General features: G+C 46.5%; 1 protein-coding gene across 1 annotated transcript; it reads right to left on the bottom strand.

Moving 5' to 3' along the window:
• Positions 1-1915: 1915 nt before the first annotated feature.
• On the bottom strand, positions 1916-20447 carry CFAP300 (cilia and flagella associated protein 300). The gene is made up of 2 exons (XM_086946364.1): positions 20342-20447; positions 1916-3189 (listed from the first exon to the last, which is right to left on the bottom strand). Exon 2 carries the CDS (start codon positions 3119-3121, stop codon positions 2312-2314), a length of 810 nt encoding a protein of 269 aa, XP_086802490.1. The 5' UTR covers positions 3122-3189; positions 20342-20447; the 3' UTR covers positions 1916-2311.
• Positions 20448-20682: the final 235 nt, after the last annotated feature.

The raw sequence follows: 20682 nt of genomic DNA, 5'->3' as shown, positions 1-20682 counted from the left end.
AGACACATGTGCAATCTTGAATGTTTATAAGTTCGTTTTTGTAAACTATTACTTTCCAGAAATGTCACTCAATGCCGTCCTATAAACTAATGTGTAAGAATGAAACTAGTGTTAAAGAAATTACCTATTTTTAATATCAAAGAGACTATATATATTTGTACATGATGTTTGTTGCACACTTTACATAAGAAATCGTTTGCTGGCCCAGCTTGTACTTTGGCTCTTAGATCCAAGCGAGACACTGGCTTGGCTCCATCAATTGATCAAAGAGCCCTCCTGTACCAGAAGATGTATTTTCATTATACTGATCTGCATCAGGAAATTGAAGATCTCTAAATATAACATTTTTAAACTATAACTCATATTATAACCAGGGTGGCTACCAAAGCATTGTTTCATTACATGTATTATAGAATATTTAATATGCAGCCAGGATTGAAATGCAAGAGATATTTAAAACTGATGCATATTTATATAGTTTAAAAACATTTACAAAATGTCCACTTTATTTATGAAAAAGATTTACAGAATTACCACAGACTGGTAATCAAAGTACTCTTCCGTCGGAAATGGAAAATGAGGCTGAGAATGGAAGTTGCCATGGTTGGTGGTGGTGCGATTCAAGGATCAAAATGAGATAGTCTTCGACCAATGGTTGGAATGGCAGAAGAGGTCAATTTCTTTGAGAGAGAATGTCAGGCACCTCCCACCTTACAGCAATTCTGACTGGTGGGAATCCTTGAATGCTGATGGTCACAAGGTTAGATCTCCACTGGCAGTGTCAGCGAATGCTTCGCCTGTGTAAACCTGGACTTCTCTCAATGCTAAAGAGACTGGGGGAACCGGGACTTTGGAGGTATGGGAACGCCATCGACGTACAGCGGAGCTCATGTGCCACCAAACATTAAATGAAGCCTTCACTCTTTTTCATATAGGCTGTTGGCCCACTTGGTACATACTTCTGGGAAAATCTATGATTAAAGCTTCTGGTTTTCAGGTTTTACTGATAAATACAGACAGAAAACAATGTGTTTCCTGGCTGTATTTTTAAAAGCAGAAACATACAGAAAATGGTGCTTCTTGTAAGAAATTCACCATGATGTCTTTCGTGAATTCTAGGCAACAGCTGGGTAGGCAGACAGCATGGAGGGTTAAAATACAGGATGAGATTTCCTTAAATACTGGCATATGCTAACATATATTTGTAGCATGATGCTGATATGTACCTTTGAGTGTAGTCTTTTGTTATCCTAGCTGCTAAGTTTGCTAAAATGTGACAGGCATCCATGTTTGAGTGCACATCAAAGAGTTATATAAATGCTGAAATATACAATTTTTTCAGCTACATTTATCCTTGAAACACAAAATAATTATGGATAAATACCAATAAGATGGCCAAAAATTAAATATGGATAAATACAGGTGGAAATGTTAAAAAAGAAATACTATAAAATCGGGAGCCCTATCTATGATTATGTTAGTTGTACTCTGGAAAAATAGGTTATTCACAGCTTCTCTCTCCTCTTCCTGCATGTTGTAATCAAGGCACAAACAGAGTTGTTAAGGGTACTTGGCTTTCTGCTGGCAATATGTCAACATATTCTAGCTGGGCATTGGAAGGTCAAGAAGATAATCTGAATAACTGGAGATTCTGCAAGACATTACGAGTTGTCAACTTTGTATCGGACGACAACTTTGAACAGTTTCTACTGTGTATGATTTAGAATCTTTGGGAGTTTTTTAGTTTTTACCTGTACGCTGCAAATGTCCTCATAGTGACAATTCTGTTGTGAGCATTTATGCTGAGCTCAGCATCCCATCTACAAAATGGATCATCTGACAGAAAAAATCCCTTCACTAACTGCATAGACATCACCTCTGGAACCTTAATCCTATTAAAGAAGTTCAGAGCCAAGACAGAGAAGACACAATTTAATCACTGCGAGGGGCTTAGCGTAGCATCATATAAACCTTGGTGGGTGCGAAAGAATAGAGCTAGGCCATTGTCTTGTTTTGTGCATCAGTGTAAATACATTTTTATTACAACTTTGTTATATACAAAAACCTATTAAAGAGGAGGGTGTTGTTGCTTACACGATAAAAGATAATTCTAGTAACGTTATTCAAAAATATTTAGAACCCAGATTTTGTGTCGATATCTGGAACCGGATTTCCAGGGTTTTCTTTTCCATGGCCGTAGATCTGAGTTCGTGTTTAGAGCACAAAAGCTAGCTCTTTATTCAAACAACCTTAATGAGAAGATATTTTACCAAAATAACAGTAATTTAATTCTAGAAACAGTTCTGAAGTTTCAGCCAATAAATAATCCCCCACCGAAACAATGGTACAAAATGTGAACATGGCGTTTTAACGGATCGACAATCAGGTAGGAAAATGTCTGTTCATGCTTTTTAGCTGCAGGGTAGCACATTCCATGTTCACTGTAGGCCACAACTTTGAAAACTGAAGATATTATATTTATTGCTTTGGTTTCTGGATCTTTCTGAACACTGATCAGCTCTTTATACATGGCCTTTGTTGTGTCTAAGTAGGGCCCAACCATATCTTCAAACTGACAAAGTGCGCCTCCAAGGCAAAGATGTTTAAAGAGATGGAAAATTAATTCTTCCCGGTCTGCCTGGCTGAATATGTCATATTTATCAGAATCCTCCATTACCAGAACCTTTCTGAGCTCATCAGAAATGGTAAAATCACCATAAAAATCATCAAAACACTTGTTAATGTGACCCGTCTCTTTAACAATTTCTTCAGTGAATAAGCGGTCAAAGAAAGACATTGAAACTTGCGTGCAAGGCACATCTTTCGCTTCAACTTTCTTCACAATTGCACCTAGTGTCATCCATTGTCCCGCGGTTGATGAGAGTAACTTTAAGTTCGAAGTAACATTGGGATCTTTAAAAAAGGCCTCAGCAAATTCATCCTTTTCGTACGCCTGAAAATATTGGTCATATCCGAAAGCCTGTGCTGTCAATCGTCCATGCATGGACCATTTCATCAGCAGCTCCCTCGTGTCCCTGTTCTCAAGGAAGCTAAATTTCTTGTTGGGCAAGTGGCGGAAGGTGAACCTTGGCTTGTTCGTTAATATATCGCCTTCTGACATCTTCGGAGACACAATGAGCCTCTGGGTAAGATCTAGTGTAGCAGAAAGGTTGGATATAGAAGTGAGCGCTGAAAATAAAAAAATAATAGAGATTTATCATTACAGAGAGAATTGTGGGTGTTCACAAAATACTACAGTCACATTTTGCATGAACAAATAATGAGAAGCGCCTGGCATTGAAACCATTTGGACACTTTATACATAACTCAACTATGCGCAGTTCCTTTCCATTAAAACACCATTGTGATTTCGAAGGGCTACAGTGCTCCAATGGTGGCGCACTCTACCTACACTTACAAACATTACAGAAACACCACCAATCAAAACCTATTTCTAAGATACCACCTCAGTGCCTCAAATACAGTAACAGTTGGTGCAACCGCTCAGGCAATACAGTGCTGAGAAATAGTGACTAAATTCAAAGTAAAGTTTATTAGGTTTTTGTCTTAGGAAACCATAAAATTGTATAGAGCACATTTATAAAAAGCATTAATAGTTCCTAAAAAGTAATACGTTAAAATACATAACATAAATATTAAAATCAGAATTTAAAAAAACAATAATTTACAACACCAGAAATATTTCATTATCTCATGGTTTTTCTACATCTAATCACAGCCCTTAAATATACCTACACAATGTAACATATATAGAGAGCAGGCAGGGTCTAAAAAAATAAGAAAGCTGTCCGACAATGTCTAAAACCATGAGACCTCAAGATCGGTACAATCCAACGCCTTCGCTGTTCACAATAAAAAATTTTTTTTTAAACCAAATACAGTCAATTTAGTTACAGGTGGAGTCCCTGGTCTCGGTCAAGTGTGAAAGCGATTTATTTAAAGTCAAGGTAATATTCAACCCTGTAAGGCCATGAACTTTTTATGTTGACAACCACGCCTTCCACACTGACTGCTGAATTTCAACAGCTCACTCCATCTAACAAGCTATAACCATAAGGACCCTTGCACATCATCATTCTCATACCAATGTTTTGTTAGAGGCCTTGCGGCTGCTCATTCTTGTCACTTTGATCCATTGATACTAACAAGTTTTACTGAAACCGGCTTGCATTCCATTGTACGAAGAAATGCACCTTCTCAGACAATAGATAACTACACTACACTTTTATTAAATGTATTCACAATTCTTTGTATTGTGCAATTTTATTTGTTTTCATTGTGTACTATGTTAGTGAGCAATCCAACCAGTTCAACCTCACATGTGGATTACACCCTTAGCAGCATTTCCAAAACTATGGGTCGAGATTCACTGTTTGGTGGTACGCCATTTTTGGAGGGTCGGGAAAGTCAGACCAATAAATAAAGATGGTTTTAAATTCTGTGTTTATTGCATTTGCTGGTGCTTCAAACGCAGAAAATACATGTCAGCTATGTCTTCTGACAAATTGCTGCTTAGGGCCTAATTTAGACTTTGGCGGACGGGTTACTCCATCACAAACAAGACAGATATCCTGACCGCCGTATTACAAGTGCCATTGAATATTATGCACTTTTAAAAAAGGCCAATGGGACATCCCTCATGTTTGTGACAGCGTAAACCATCCAACGAACTGTTAATCAGGCCCTTATTTTTTTTAATATGGGGATTGGTGTTTACTTTTCGTTCTCTGATTGCAAAGTGAGATAGGTTTTTAAAGTGAATTGTGCAACAATCTTGCTGGATTACAGGCAGCGTGAAAGGAAAGGCTGTAGGAAGTTGTTTTTCTGCAACATACAACAAAACCTAAATACCTTTACTTGAACTGTATGCATTTAGCAGTTAGGAATGAAATAATGAAGCACCTTTTTTGTACTTCTGAAGTGTGCTGACAACAGATTTTAATACGATCAAAACAAATCAAGACACTTTACTTGGTGATGCACAAATGATAAAAAAAGGTTTAAATAACATTTTATCTTTTGTGTGCTATAATCAGAATAACGTGTTGTATGCCTATATAAATTTAGTGGCCTTTTGATCGAAAATGTGATGTCTGTAAATGATAATGCACCACTCAATGCTTTAGTTAAATTCACAAATTGTGCCCGCCATATTTCCATTAAAGATAGGTGGGCTGTGAAAGTTTGTTGTTCTAAAAATTGGGTCGTGGTTCTAAAAAGAATGGGAGCACTAACCTAGTGTATTTTTTATACCTTTCTAACTGAATGCTTTTTTTTTTAATCATGAGTAGGACAGCAACGACCCTACAGGGAAAGCGTTGGAAACTTCATAAGAGGAAACTTAAAGACCAACTATTTGAAAAAAAAGTGACAAGATTCAAGAGGCAAAACGTGAAGAAATTCAGTGAAAATCAGATGTGGAAAATTCCAATAAAGTATGGGAATTAGAAACGACAGAGTGATTAAGCTTTCAAAGGTTCTACTATACTATTGAGGATTACATTGGATAGAATATGTGAGAGGATGGATATATGTACACATCTCATATTTCATAACTAATAAAAAACATTAACATTATAATCTTATCAATAAAACCTTCACCACATTTAAATAACATTTATATATTTCAAAGGGAAGACCCAAGACACCATTCACCCACTTCTATACATTCAGCTGCGAGTTCCACCTTGCTCTCCTCGTCCTAAAACTTTGTGATTACGATTTTCTGGTGTGGTTCTGTCTTTCTTGGGGGAAACATTAGTTATTTTCACATATATCCATTACAAGTAAGGATTAGGAACGAAAAAATAATACTTTACGTTGTGTTTTAGGAGAATTTGCTTTAAGTAGTATGAGAAAGTATTGAATCAGGATGACAATTGTTTTTAGATTTAAGCACATTGTATTTTCAGAAGTGAAGCTGGATCGTTCCTTGGCCCTAGTTATGAGTGTCCTCTAATTACCATTTAGGACGGTAACCAGAGATTGTAGCTGTATGGGGAATAACAAATGATGTGGGATTACTGTACCCTTATTCCTGAGTGAGGTAATCCCACTTTTTTTTTTAAACACATTTTATTTGTCAATTTGCATATATCATGCAGAGCCCTGAACACCAGAGTCAAACGCCAAAGCGTACCCAATACATCTAGGACAGCAAACAACTTTTGTTTTTTATTCTTTTGTCCCCCCACTCCCACAAACAACAACCCCATATACAGGAGAATAAAACAATAGCACACCCCACCCCCAATTCCCCTCTCCCACTCCCTCCCCTCAAAGGTCGCACTAGTCCATACCACCTTGTCCACAACAATACAAGGAAAATGCTCAGAAGATCCTGATCCCGACCCGCCAACCCCCCTACTCCTTCCCCCCCCATATGGAATCCTCAGCTTAAAACGGCAGCAAGGGCTCCTCCATAGCTGGGGGTTCCAGCCAGAGGCCCCGATACTCCGCCCATCGGTTCCAAATTTTATAGTGTTTGCGCAGGCACCCCCTTGCCACAAAGATAGGCTGCTCCAGGCCCATGCAAAAGTCCAGGCCATTTTTCCAGGCTGCCACAGATGGAACCCTCGTTGTCTTCCAGGCTTTAGCAATGTCTCGTTTTGAAAGGGTGAGACCAAGGAGCAGAAGGTGTCGTATATAGACATTGCCCCCACCCTCTCCATTGCATGCAGCAGTGCCAGCTGTGGTGTGCAGGTGAGCTCCCAGCCCAGGACTTCTGAGAGACATGCAAAGACCCCCCTACAGAAACGAACCAATGATGTGCACTGCCAAACTGTATGAATAAATGTACCCTCCGCCCAGTCACATCGCAGACATTCCGGGGAAACGATCATCCCCGCCCGCCACAATTGTGTCCTAGTAAAGTAGACCCTGTGAAGGTATTTGAATTGGACTAGGCGAAGCCGCATCGCCATATCCGCCCGCGGGGCTGCCAGGGCTTCTGTCCAGTCCTCCTCTTCCAACCCGCCCACATCTGCCTCCCAGTCCCCACAGAGTTTCTGAAGTGTAGGGGAGCAATGTATGACCAAGGACTTATAAATACCTGAAATCTTTTTTTCCCTTAAGTCACCCATAAAGATTTTAGCTTCAATGGTGCTGAACTCAGGAATGGACTCCAGACCCTGCAGGCTAGGAGATAGCGCATGGCGCAGCTGTAGGTATCAATAGAATTGTGTCTGGGGCATATGGAACTCCCCCTGGAGATCCCGAAAGGATTTAAGTGTTGTGTCGCCCAATACATCACCCAGGGTGGAGATACCGATGGCGTCCCATCCCCGAAACCCCAGAAGGGCCGCCAAATGGGGCAGCCTCCCATTGTTCCACCATGGAGTCTCCCGGGTCAGGACGCCCCACCAGTTATGTGAAGCAGCGCCTGCTTCCAACCATGAACACCACCCGTGTAGCTGATGGCAGTGCGTTCCGCAGCCACGCCAAATACAACATTGTGTGCAGTGTGTGATGGCCCATAAGGCAGCGTTTCAATGCGTCCGCCGGATCCTCCCTATCCCCATACCACCACTCATTGAGGACCAGTAGGTGCGAGGCCTGATAATATGAGAGGAGATCCGGGGATGCCAGCCCCCCATAATAAGTAGATAAGAAGCATGTGCGCATGATCACTCGCACCCTCCCTCCCTCCCACAGAAACTGCCCCAGCACAGAGTTCCCCAATTGGAACCATGTAGGCGGGATAGGGTACGGGTGAATCTGTAGCTGGTAGAGAAGTCGGGGAAGCGCTACCATTTTAAAGATCGCTGACATACCAAACAGCGTCAGGGGCATACGAGACCAGGACTTAATGTCAGCCCATACCCGCTCCCACACAGGTGCCATGTTTCGCTCCCAGGCTACTGCTGGTACCTCCGAGAGCACCACCCCCAGATATTTCAACCCACCCTCAGCCGACTGAACCGCGGTCACCCATGCGCCCACCCTCGTCTGCCCACCCAGGAACCACAATGTGGATTTGCGGAGATTCATATAATGACCCGACGTCTCCCCGAAGATCTGCATTATACGCAGAAGCCGTGGCCCCGTTGTGTCCACAGCCGTCAAGAAGAAGAGAACGTCATCCGCATACAATGATATTCTATCGGAGATACCCGTGGCCCACTCAAACCCCCGAACCTGTGCGTCCACGCGCACCCAGGCCACCAAGGGCTCCATGGCTAAGGTGAACAGGTACGGCGACAGGGGACAACCCAGCTGCGTGCCCCTCTGAATCGCAAAGGTGGAGGAGGCGGTGCCCGCAACTCGCACCAACGCTGTCAGGCCTGTATATAGAAATTTCACATAGGAAAGAAATCGCGGGCCCAGGTTGAGTCTAGGAAGCAGGGCAAACAGGTATACCCAACTCAGGGAATCAAACACCCTGTCCATGTCAGCCAAAAGTAGGGCCGCCGGTTCCCCAAGTCGCTGAATCGCCGCAACCTCCACCTGCGCCCTTCTGATATTGTGCAGAGTGGCCCGCGGGGGGCATAAACCCCGCCTGATCGGGGTGCACCAGCGACGCAATATGGGGTAGCAGTCGATTGGCCAGCGCCTTTGCAGGATTTTGGCCTCCACATTTAAGAGGGAGATGGGGTGATAAGAGGCGTGGTGCTCCGGGGGACGCCCGGGCTTGTGAAACACCACCACTTCCGCATGTCTCCAGTCCGGGGGAAGCTGGTCCTGCTGCTCATCAGACAGCGCCTTGTGTGGCAAATCTGTAATTAATTTCTTGACTAGGGCAGCCGCCAGGCTTTCCCGGGGGGCATAGAGGTTGGCAAAGTATGTAGCAAAACTCTCCGCTATAGCCGGAGGATTCGTAATCGGGGTCCCCGCCGGATGCAATATTCCCAGTAGGGCCTGGGCGTGAAAAGTGCCTGGCAAAGGCGATGCAACATGTTACCAGACTTGTCCCCCCAATGGTACACCATGCTGCGGGTTGCCGGCCAGACCTGACGTACCTCATCCATCAGCATGGCTGCACATTCCTGCCGGGCCATGAGTAATTGCCTCACTCCCAGACTCACGGTTCTGCCGCTCAAGCATCTCTATGTTCGCCTCTGCATGAGTCAGTTCCTCCCTACGCTGCCTGCGAGCCGCGCACCAAGATATGTCCACCCCTTTCAGAGTGGGCTTCAACGCCTCCCACAAAGTGGCAGCACTGAACACGGATCCCACATTCCCAGTCAGATACTAGGCGATGGATTCTCCCATACGGGCAGTATATTCCGCATTCTGAATATTCCATACCGCTAGACGCCATAGAAACGGCTGGCTCCCCCTGCCAGTATCTAACTATAAACACGGGGGAGTGGTCTGAGAGACCCCGAGGCAGTATCCCCGCCGCCACCACGCTACTTGCCCTTGCCAGGGGAACAAATATATAATCTAATCTAGAGAAGGATTTGTGGACTGCTGAAAGGTAGGTGTAGCCCCAAGCCACGCCATGCACCCGCCATGTCAACCCAATCCATCCTTGACACAAGAGAATGTAGTTTAGTCGGTTTATCTCATCTGGGATCGTCTCTGACCTGTCCTGTGCCACCTGTATAACATCATTCCAGTCCCCAACCACCACCGACAATATATTGGGCATATCCACCCACAAGGACCGCTGCCGCTCGATTAAATTCCACTGCAACGGGGTGGTGCGTAAACACTACCTAAAATCTGGGGTTCCTCCCTGACCCTACCCGGGACAAACAAATAGCGTCCCTGCAAATCTGTCCATTGCTTTTCATGCGTGTTAGGGACCCTGAGATGTACAATATGGCCACCCCCCCGGGACCCCTTCAAAAAGCCTGCATGATAAACCTGTTGGAATCCATACCGCTGCAGGCAAAGAGCGTTTGTGCCCATAAGGTGCGTCTCTTATAACATAAGAATGTCTGCCCGTGTCCGCTTCACGTGTTGAAGTATGGCCCCGCTTGACTTTGTCTAAAGCCCCTCGAACGTTCCCGCTTAGGATACGAAGGCCACCCTGCGTCCCAAGCCCACCCTCGGACGTACTAGCCATTGGGGGTTGCATCGTCATTCACCACAAATACTAAGCCTCGGTGGAGTGTGTGTAGCCCGTATTGGACCTGTGATGGAAGTGCGACCTGAAAACTGAAACAACCTCTACCCCAAAAAAAACCCTACCCATACCTCAACCCAAACACTTAAGTTTCTGTTGCGGCACATTTGATCCCCGATCCTCAACAGAGGGATGGGCACCACCCCAACCAATGGATCCACAACTCACAGCCCATACACATCTGGCAGGGCTCCCGCCAGCTCACACCTGACGGTAACATAAGCCCAGTTCAGGACATCCCGGTACTCAACAAGTGAATTTCCGCTGCGCCACACTGGCCCCCTCTGCTAAGGCTCCAATGTCTGATCTCCCAAGGCCAGCCCCCCTCGGGTCCCTGGTCATGGCTGTGCCTTAGGCTGTCAATACCGGCCCAACCCAGACCAAGTGATGCTCCAATACCGGTTACAGCAGCTCCTCCCGCGGCCCGACTTGACCGCGAATGCACACCAACACGCACTGGGCCCCACAACACTGTCTCTCCAAATGCCCCCCCCCCCCCCGGGCTCAGATCCACCTGGACACGCGGACCGGCATGTATTGTGCAGCTAGCCCCAAGCAATGCGTCCACTGACCCAGCCCACACACCTGTGCTCCACTCACAGGCCCCGGCGAGCACCTCCACCGGCCCAGTCCTCACACCTGTGGCCCGTACCACGAATCACCAGAAATAACAGATGGCCAGAATGGGTTCTGGAGCGGGTGACGAGATGCAGGCAGGCGACCCAACCCACAGGTCCCAGCCACGCGGCCCGATATTGCCGCCAAGACCCTACTCCCACTGAAGCGCCAATGGCCCAACAGGCGTGGGAAAATGTCACTGAGGTGGGTGCAGCCCAACAGAGCCTCCGGCCGTTCCCACAGCTCCGTTACTTTCCGGCAAAATCTTTCAGTGCAGATGGTGGGAAGGCACTCCGAGTCCCTGCGTGGAGGCCCCAGCAGGGTCAATGTGTCTAAAGGAGGGGGGCAGAGCGGCTAATCGCAGCTATGGTGGCCCTCACACGGCCCAGCCAGGCCTCCGATCCCCGCTGTGACCCTGAAGAAAAGGTAGGGGGGACCCCACACCGCCGCCGCTGCACCAGGACCATCAGCAGACCACCATGCGTTGCCGAGGGGAGGGGGGCGAGGCACCCAACTAAACCTCCGGAGGCTCCCCACGCGGCCCGATAGTGCCGCCGGCCCTCACCACAATGCCGAGGGAGGAGAGCACTCCGGGGAGAAGGCCTGCCGCCCCTATCGCCGGCCGCCTGTGCTCTCGCGCCTTGCAGCCCCTCACAGGTCCCCTGATCATCCGCCCCCCTCATCGCAGGCACTCCACCTTACTGCCACGGTCTGACCTTACCGCCGGGGTCCCCTCGTCTCACCACAGCAGGCCCGTCTTCTGATTCTCCGGGCCCCCGCACGATTCCTCCCTGCTGATCGGTTGCCGCACTAGGCCGTAAACCGCCTCCCGGTGTGTCCGCTGGCCAGGCCTAGCCCCGTACTCGGCCCCGAATCTTTCTCAGAAGCGCCGCTGCTAACTCTCGGGCCCTCCACACCCGGCCAGGCCCTTCCTCCACCGCCGCTGAATCACGGCTCCCAGCTCCCAGAGGACACCTGTCAACAGAGGAGCGGTGCTGCGCCCCAGACACGCTATTTGCAGTCTTAATCAGACAGGAATGTCAGGATAGATGTTGGATATATGGCGGGCTGGACGGAGTCGGCTCAGAGCACGTCCGCTATGCTGGCTTACAAAGCCAGGTCCACCGTTATCCCACTTTTTAAAATTTGCAACAAATCAACCTCGTCAAATGTGGAGGCCTTTGTACTTGGTAAAAAAAACCTCAAATGTATTGTTAACATGCAGGAAATGTGGAGGGGGGGCGCAACTGAAGCCTACTTGTTATTACCAATTCAAAGTGGCAAAGAGGGGACCAACCATTGATCCTACCATGATACTGGGTCCTGGCGTTTCTTTAGAAGGTTCCCGTGTAGGCTTCCTGTGTAAGAAAAGGACACCCTACAAACCCACAAGCCAGCCCAGTTAGTTGAAAATCTCTCTACTTGGTCGTTCATGCTTGACTTCCAGCACCTGACATATTTTCTCTGCCAGTCCAAAAATAAAAAAGAGAAAACAAGAAAGCACGCTTTTTCGATATTTGCTGCCTCACTTTGATTTCACCTATCACCTCATCTAAGGATGGCACACAGTAAAGATGCAAATCTAATTTTAAAAATCTCCTTTCCTCAATTAACTGTGTAGGAAGGTGGATATCTGACTATATGGTTACCCCAACCTTTTGCCTAGTGTTTAGCTGGTTTTCGACTTAGGTGGCCTGGGATCCTGCTAATTAGGGCCCCAGGCTATCTGCTCTCACTGTAAAATGGACTCCATGTACTTTAGGTACATCTCCAATTGGATATTGGGTCACCTTATGAGCCCCTGTATAGTGTACCATAGGCACCCAGGGCATAGGTGCATCCAAGGCCTACCAGGGGCTGCAGCATGTATTATGCCACCCCTGGCTGCCCATCCACATTGACACAACTGGCTGATCACTCAGCTGGGGCAAGGCCGTGTACTCACCCCTTGCTTAGGTATAGTATCCCTATACCTACCATTACATTTAGACACATATCTACCTATAAGTCACTCCTATGGCAGGCCTTAACAATCCTGAAGGCAGAGTGCCTGGTTTTAATGTGAGATGGTGCTCTAGCATGAGCTGAGCCTGTCTGCAGCTTTCTGAACCATGTCCTTATAGCTGGTCTATGATATAGCCATACCATATACTCTTAAGTGCATTATAATCCTCGCGGTTAATGCTAACTTTGGTTTGGCTTTATGAAAACATGTCATGTAAGGTGTCATACGCTTTGGAATACTACTCCCTCGCCAGTTCTGGCGACGGGGGTAGCATTCCACCCTTCTAGAGGGAGAAGACATGTTGTTCCTGTTAATCCCGGTTAAAGTTAACCAGAGCCTCAGCATCACAAAATGGATGCTGCTGCCACAGACACAAGTCTGACCTCCTGCTGCTGGGAGTCCTTCCAGCGAGGAAGGCCTGGACAATAGGTTTCCTATCTTGGGAGGTGCTAGCACCACCCCAGACAGACCATAGTGTATTGAGGTAGGGAGGGCTGAATGAAATGAGACACTACCTGGGGCACACAAGGTGCTCCATGCATAGCCCGGTTCAAACCAGTTGCTGGGGCACTCCAGCCCCAGCTCTGGCGCGAAACTGGACAAAGGGAAAGGGGTGTAACCACTCCATCCCCTGGTCCCACCCATAGGAGGGACCTAGCAGGTAATCCAGCCCCTTTAATCAGTATAAAGCTAGGAGCTGAGTCTAGAGACTTTAGATTATCCTGAACTGAAACTTGAAACAAAACTCTGGACCTTTGACATTCTACTGAAACTAGAAGACTGAAGAATCTCCCTTGTGGTCAAGGAGTGACCACCATGTGCAAACAGGCACCAACAGCGACTTGCCAGTTTGCTTTGTCGACGCTCCCGCCGGAGCCCGAGCACAGAGCCAGACAAGAACTGGACTTCCAGACTTCTCTGACCCCAACCCACATCTGCAGCAGAGCTGAGACCCGTGGAGGCGACGAGAGACGTGGGACCGGACATCTTGAAAAACGTGCTTATTGCTAATTGCACAGCTTCTGATGCACCCTCGAAGTTGTGCATTGGGGATTGAGAAGCCCCAGCCCCGAGCCACATTTGCACTGACGCACAGCCCTCCACACTCCACGAGTGCGGCGTGGGGCCTGCTGTTGCCTTTGAGCTTGACACACCTTTCCGGTCACTTGCCCGTTGGCTAGTGGCCTCTGTGAAGGCAAACCTTTGAATCTACACCGCGGGCCTGGTTGCTCCAGGCTTGCTCCTGCTTCCCTGAAAAAGAGTAGCCCCCCAGACCTTGCTAGTCTGACTCGAAGCGAATATTCGATTCCTGCGTGGGTTGCATTTGCCAAGGCTCGTTGGGTCAAATACGGGTACCAACACCGCAGACATCTAGATCCATCGTGGGACAGCTCGATTCCAGCGCCTGGTCGTCGTCGATGCCTCCTGGACCTCGTGGCTGCAGAGACAAGCTTCACAACATCACCTGATTGCTTCACAACATCGCCTGGTTCCTTCCTGGTTCCTTCCTGGTCACTGGCTAGTGACCCAGACTCTGTCCCCTCTGCTTTCAGGTACACTTCATCCTCGATCCACCCTTGGATCCAACCGGACACTTCTCTTCAGGTTGCCTGCAGTATCTTTTTACAGGTCTCCATAGGATTCAGCAACGAAACCCGACACAACTTGACACCTATGCACCCGGCTCCTGTGGGTGAGTTAACGCAAGTACTCCGGTGCTCCTGTGGGTATTGACTATCCAAGTGTCCTAGCTTTCAGTAACTTTCTCCTAGTCCATCCGGAAGTGCCCTAAATCAACTAGTTTCTGACTCTTACGTTCCCATTGTACCGCTATGGTAACTCGCGTGTGTGTTAAGACACTGCACACGCTTCCCGTGGGCCTCCTGCTTCCTAACCTTTGGTAGTACAGCGTAGCCCCAGCGATTCCCTAGGCCCTAGGCCTACTACCTGTTTGTGACGTGGTTCTTATACCACTATTTTAGTATATGGTTTGCACCGCCCCTAGGGCTCAACTGTATTTTGTGCAACTTATTGTATGATAATTAAGTATCTTGTCATGTGCTTGTGCCTCTGACCTCATAAAGAGTTCAGAGGGGTTGTGTTAGTAATAAATACATATATATTGTATATATAACCTGTGTGGTGTCCTTCCATTTGGTATTCAAGGGGTTACATATGGTAAAACAGCTGGCTTCACATGCTCTCTTAAGTTTAAGCCTAAAACTGCTTCGTCCATGCTACAACTAGGATAGCTGGTCTATAAGGTTGACTTTACAACCATCACCATAAGGGTTGTTTGGACTGACACAGGGTGCCCACTAGAATAGTGGACATCACATATCAGGCCGACTTCTCACAAACTGCATCCCCACTAACCACAGACCATCCACTGAAGATCTGATGTTGAATTCTTACACCCAATTGCTAACCATAAATAATGTAAAACGACTGCTTGTTATGTAAATTGTGAACAAAGCCTAATCCTGGTGTAGTCTTAGTATTCTGGCTGTAAATCCATTAATATTTCCATTGATTGTTTTGAGGAGTCATCCGGCCCTGAATCTAAGAACCAGGATAGGAATTAGTCCCACACTGGAACGATTGGACATTAGCAACAGCAGCTAGTTGCCTCACCCACAGACCTTCTCACCGGCGCTAGGGGAAGTCGCACTCTTTCAGCGCATCGTCATTCCAAGCTTGGCCAAAACTAGGGCTAAATCAGTAAACGAGCAGCTGTTTTCAGTTTCTTTGACCAGTTATAGATCCCCAGCACTCCAACATCCCATGTGTCCAGAAGCAGTCGGCAGATGATCACGGAAAGATGTGCAACCTTCCCCCAGTAGTGTATGAGATGGGGACAATCCCATAGGACATGTTTGAGGTCCACCGCCAGGGATCTATAATGGGTACATGTGCCAGGAACAGCCAGTAATATACAATTGATGCGCTGGGGGTGGGAGGTAGGCTCTGTCAAGTACATAAAATTGTATCAACCTTGGAGGTGCATTGTGGGAAACCTTGTGCGGTTATTGAAAGGCCTGCACCCAATCCCTCTTGTGTAAGGCCCTGCAAATTCTGCCTCATAGGGCTTGCTAAGGTGTTGCACAAGGACCTTGGTGCGTGTCATCATCGCCCATTTGAGCCATGATATCAGTTTCCTCTCATTACCCAGGGTTAGAAGGCTGTCTGTGAAGGCATTTGAAACTGGTTCAGAGTCTTCTATCTGCCATAGCTACCTGACAGAGAAGGCCGTACATCAGGAGCTGTCACAGATGGAGGATATGTTGTTCTACCAACTCTTCAAAGGGCTGTACCTGGCCATGCTGAATAGATGGCCCACAGGAGAGAAGCTGGCTCAGTCCCAGGATTACAAATCGTGTTTGGAGGGACGGTAAGGCCCCTTTAGGAGGCCGAGGAGGAGAATCATAAGTGATCCAACATTCCCTCAGGAGACAATGCAGGGCCACCCAGCCCAGACGTGGAAGCCCCTGCACTGAACAAACACTTGTCACTGATAGCACCAGTCTCAACAAAAATGGCCTACCCCTTATAAGCTCTATGGCTAAAGAAAATTTCTGTTTTACTGAGACAGAGGATGTACATAAGCCTTCTGTCTATATAGACTGCACTGTGTTACAGATTTGACCGGCGCTAGTGCCTATGTGTGTGTGTCTAAGTGGTCCACCACCAAACTATATATGCCCACTTTCTTTCAATCGTGAAAAAAGGGGAGGGAAGGTTGACAGTGCCTCACGGAAGCAACACCAAGGGGAGGATTCGACCAGGCTGGTACTCGCCTGATTCCTCACTTCTCATCATCAGCTACTGTCAACCCAAAAATAAAATGGGAGAAAAAGAGAAAGTGCATTCAAACCAAAAAACCATTATGTGTTACACGTGTTAGAACCCAATGTGATATTGCCCATATCCCTAGTTAGTGGAATACAGATGTATCACAAATAAAAAGAGCAAAGCTAACTGGCAACTACTATCTTTATTCTGTGCTGTTAGCTCACTCTGTTAAAAGTCAACCGACATGTTTCATCACTGTGTTTTACTTTACCAGTGATTTCTTCAGGGTTTTGGGTCAGCATATGAATTGCACCTTTACAATTCTTCCCTTATTGTACCAGGTGGCCTCCTCTGACATGCCTACCCGGCCCCCGTGGAAGAATGTATCGTCGTTTGCAAACCCCTAACTCAGTAGTGGGTCCCTGTCAACCGCGCACCGGTGTGGTCTCAGCTCACCCCTCACCCCTCACCCCTCGTGACACGAGGGGTGAGCTGAGACCACACCGGTGCGCATCAATGATACCGACCGATTGGCGGTTGACTGGCACCCACTACTGAGTTAGGGGTTTGCAAACGACGATACATTCTTCCACGGGGGCCGGGTAGGCATGTCAGAGGAGGCCACCTGGTACAATAAGGGAAGAATTGTAAAGGTGCAATTCATATGCTGACCCAAAACCCTGAAGAAATCACTGGTAAAGTAAAACACAGTGATGAAACATGTCGGTTGACTTTTAACAGAGTGCGCTAACAGCACAGAATAAAGATAGTAGTTGCCAGTTAGCTTTGCTCTTTTTATTTGTGATACATCTGTATTCCACTAACTAGGGATATGGGCAATATCACATTGGGTTCTAACACGTGTAACACATAATTGTTTTTTGGTTTGAATGCACTTTCTCTTTTTCTCCCATTTTATTTTTGGGTTGACAGTAGCTGATGATGAGAAGTGAGAAATCAGGCGAGTACCAGCCTGGTAGAATCCGCCCCTTGGTGTTGCTTCCGTGAGGCACTGTCAACCTTCCCTCCCCTTTTTTCACGATTGGAAGAAAGTGGGCATATATAGTTTGGTGGTGGACCACTTAGACACACACACATAGGCACTAGCGCCGGTCAAATCTGTAACACAGTGCAGTCTATATAGACAGAAGGCTTATGTACATCCTCTGTCTCAGTAAAACAGAAATTTTCTTTAGCCATAGAGCTTATAAGGGGTAGGCCATTTTTGTTGAGAGTATTTTGAGTGGGGGGCGGCCTGCTTTCTATCCCCCTGAGGCTCCTGATAGTTGAGACTGATAGCACCAGGCCGGCCGCCGTGGGAAAATACTGATCCCCTTTAGAAATATTTTTTTACACTAGCATACATAAAGAAAACTCTGTGGCTTACAAGGAATACCTGTCTGCTCCATCTCAGACTTTCCCTTCACCTCTAAGATAATTGAGAGATCTGTTGTATCACAATGAAAAAAAACACATTAACAATGAACTCTTAGCTAAATTCCATCACGGGTTTGCACTGGCTAAAGCACCTGGTCAGAGACATTTATAGTATAAGATGTTCTCCTCCGTAGTTTGATAAAGGCCCCTCTTGTCCCCTCATCCTGTTGGACCTCACACAACATTTCACACTGTAGACCACTAAAGCCTAATTGACACTCTCAAAAGAAAATGAAATGGTTCAAATCTTATCTTACAGATCCCACTCAGCAGATAAAAATTGGCCAATTTGACTCCACGTTGCTATATTCAGTGTCTACCTCCTTCAATCTTTATCTTAAGCTACATGAAGACCCTCTGACTGATCTGAGCAAGCACTATCACTATCACACTGACAACACTCAAATTGGCCTCATGTTGGGCTCACCAAAAATAGAATATCTAAGATTACATGAGCAGAAATATCTGGCGTAAAACCAGTAAGAATGCAAGAAATCCTACACAACACGCACTATATATGCAACGCTGAGAACAGCCTGCCATGGCATACTGGTAAAGTCGGTATGTCTGGATTGTACCCGAAAATTTTCATCCTAGCAGTCACAAATCCATCCATCCATAAGCACACTCAGTAATAAGCCATGGACTCAAACACTTATCCATGCACTCAAAGAACTATTTATCCCCTATTTTAACTCTTTATTGCGCTCACTCACTTGTAAATTCATAAAATCCCTAACACACAAACTAATCAATCAATTAATAGGCACTTTCAGTTTTCAATCGGATCTATTAGCTTTGCTGGTAGCCCGTGAGGGGTGTGAGAGTGGGTCAGGTACAATTAGTCAGGAAATAATGAGAGGGTCTGTTGATAAAAGTGTGTGAGGGTTGTGAGTGCTGTCCAATGTGTGTGACTGCTGGTGTAAGGGACGTGAGTACAGTCAGTAGTGAAATACTATTAATTTGTGAGGGCTGTTAGCGTTGTCAGCAGTGTGAGACTACCACTCTGAGAAGTGTGAGAGAACTTTTGGCATGAAACAAAGGATTTGCTGTTAACTTCTTTAAATAAAGGTAACTAATTTTTTCAGCACGGTACTTAGGGAGAATCGCCCTTCTTTTAACATATGAAACAAATACATTCTTTGTGAAATAACTTTGCAGAAAAAGGAGAGCTGTAACGGTTCTGCAGTTCTACTAGGGCATAATTATAGAGCTGATTCCTGTCAGGTCAAAGGTGCCAGCCGCAGAATTCAATAGTGCAGGCAGGATTGTTTTCGTACAGAACAGGACACCTTCCTGCATAAAAACAATCCTAAGCGGCGTTTTCCTCTTTCTATGCGAGGAGAAATAAACATATTTTCATTACGCCACGCATTGAGAGGCGTACAGATGTGGAGCTTTCCCAAGTTGACATGATTTTGTAAATCTGGGGTAGTGTCAAAATCCATGGGTGTGCCTTGGGGAAACCAACCGCAATGCCCATGGAGCCTCCCGGGCTCAGATTTGTACTGCATTGCCCAACTCAACATGAGGCCACTCAAAGCCACCAAGGATGGCTTTGCGTGGCTTCATAAATTAGATTGAGAGCCCTGCGTTACGCATGTACCATTTTATGTGGTGCAAAAGTGACGCAGTGCTCGCATAAATAAGCCCTCAAGTGCGTAAGTTCATGCATCGAGTGGAGTGGTGTGGCTCACTGGTTAGAAGCGGCAGACCCGGAAGCAGAGATCGGCCTGGGACCAGGGTTCGATTCCCGACGCGGCAGGGTCTTGAGCCATGGTCAGCGGACTCGATAATTCTCGCCTCGGTGCCTACTCCAACCATGGGTCCCACTCAGCAACTCTGGGCAATAGCTTGCTTAATCTCTACTAACGGCCCCATCAGCGCCGGGGATGCTTGTCTTCACCTTGGAGATGCCCAGGAGGGACCATCTCACAGGGAAAGCCAGGATGGGTTCCCCAGCGGTATACAGCGCCGGGACGCCCCTTTGCTGGGGCAGCTGTGCGCTTTACAAGTATACAACATTTAACATTTAACATTTAACATCGTGTAGTCACTCTTCCTGCGACAGTCCACTTCCAAGACTCGACCTATTGGCTAATGATTGTTTTGCTCGGACATTAATTTCCATGGTGATATAATAATTTGATCACCCTGGTGGTACTAATCATTTTTCTAATGCTCACTTGTCACCGTTATCAGAAACGCGCTTTCTCCTTCCCAAAACAAAGTAACTCATTTTAAAGAGCGATAAATATTAGGCAACGAAAAACATTTTAAACGTAAGCGAGAAAACAAAAGCGTCATCATATTAGCGATGTATAATACATATTTAACCGAATAACAATAACGTTTATGTAAGAGTTCAACTGAAAGTCACGAGAGGGGCAGGTTACCGATTCTGACTCGAGCTGACAGTTTTGGGGCTCAGTTTCATGCGAGGGTTTCTGGACTCCTCCGTGCAGGCGGTTGTTGTGTTCAGAGAGAGCCCGCCCCTTCGCACACTTCCGGGGAAAAGCATCTCCGTTGCCAGGCAACTGCCAACTTCCGGCTCTTGGTTTTACCGGGCAGACCGGAAATGTAAGAAGTGTGCGTTCAACATGCAGAAGGAAATCCTAAACCTCGATCGTTATACAGCTCAGACCCAGTGATCTGGCTGGCTCTAACAGCAAAAACATGCGCAGAGTTATCAGACTGGTCCAACTTTCAAAAAAGCATTGGCAAAGCCAATAGATCT

The sequence above is a fragment of the Lissotriton vulgaris genome, chromosome 12 (assembly GCF_964263255.1).
Source record: "Lissotriton vulgaris chromosome 12, aLisVul1.2, whole genome shotgun sequence".
Classification (NCBI taxonomy): domain Eukaryota; kingdom Metazoa; phylum Chordata; class Amphibia; order Caudata; family Salamandridae; genus Lissotriton; species Lissotriton vulgaris.
Note: the sequence above shows the minus strand (reverse complement) of the source record. Positions and strands in the feature narration are given on the sequence as shown.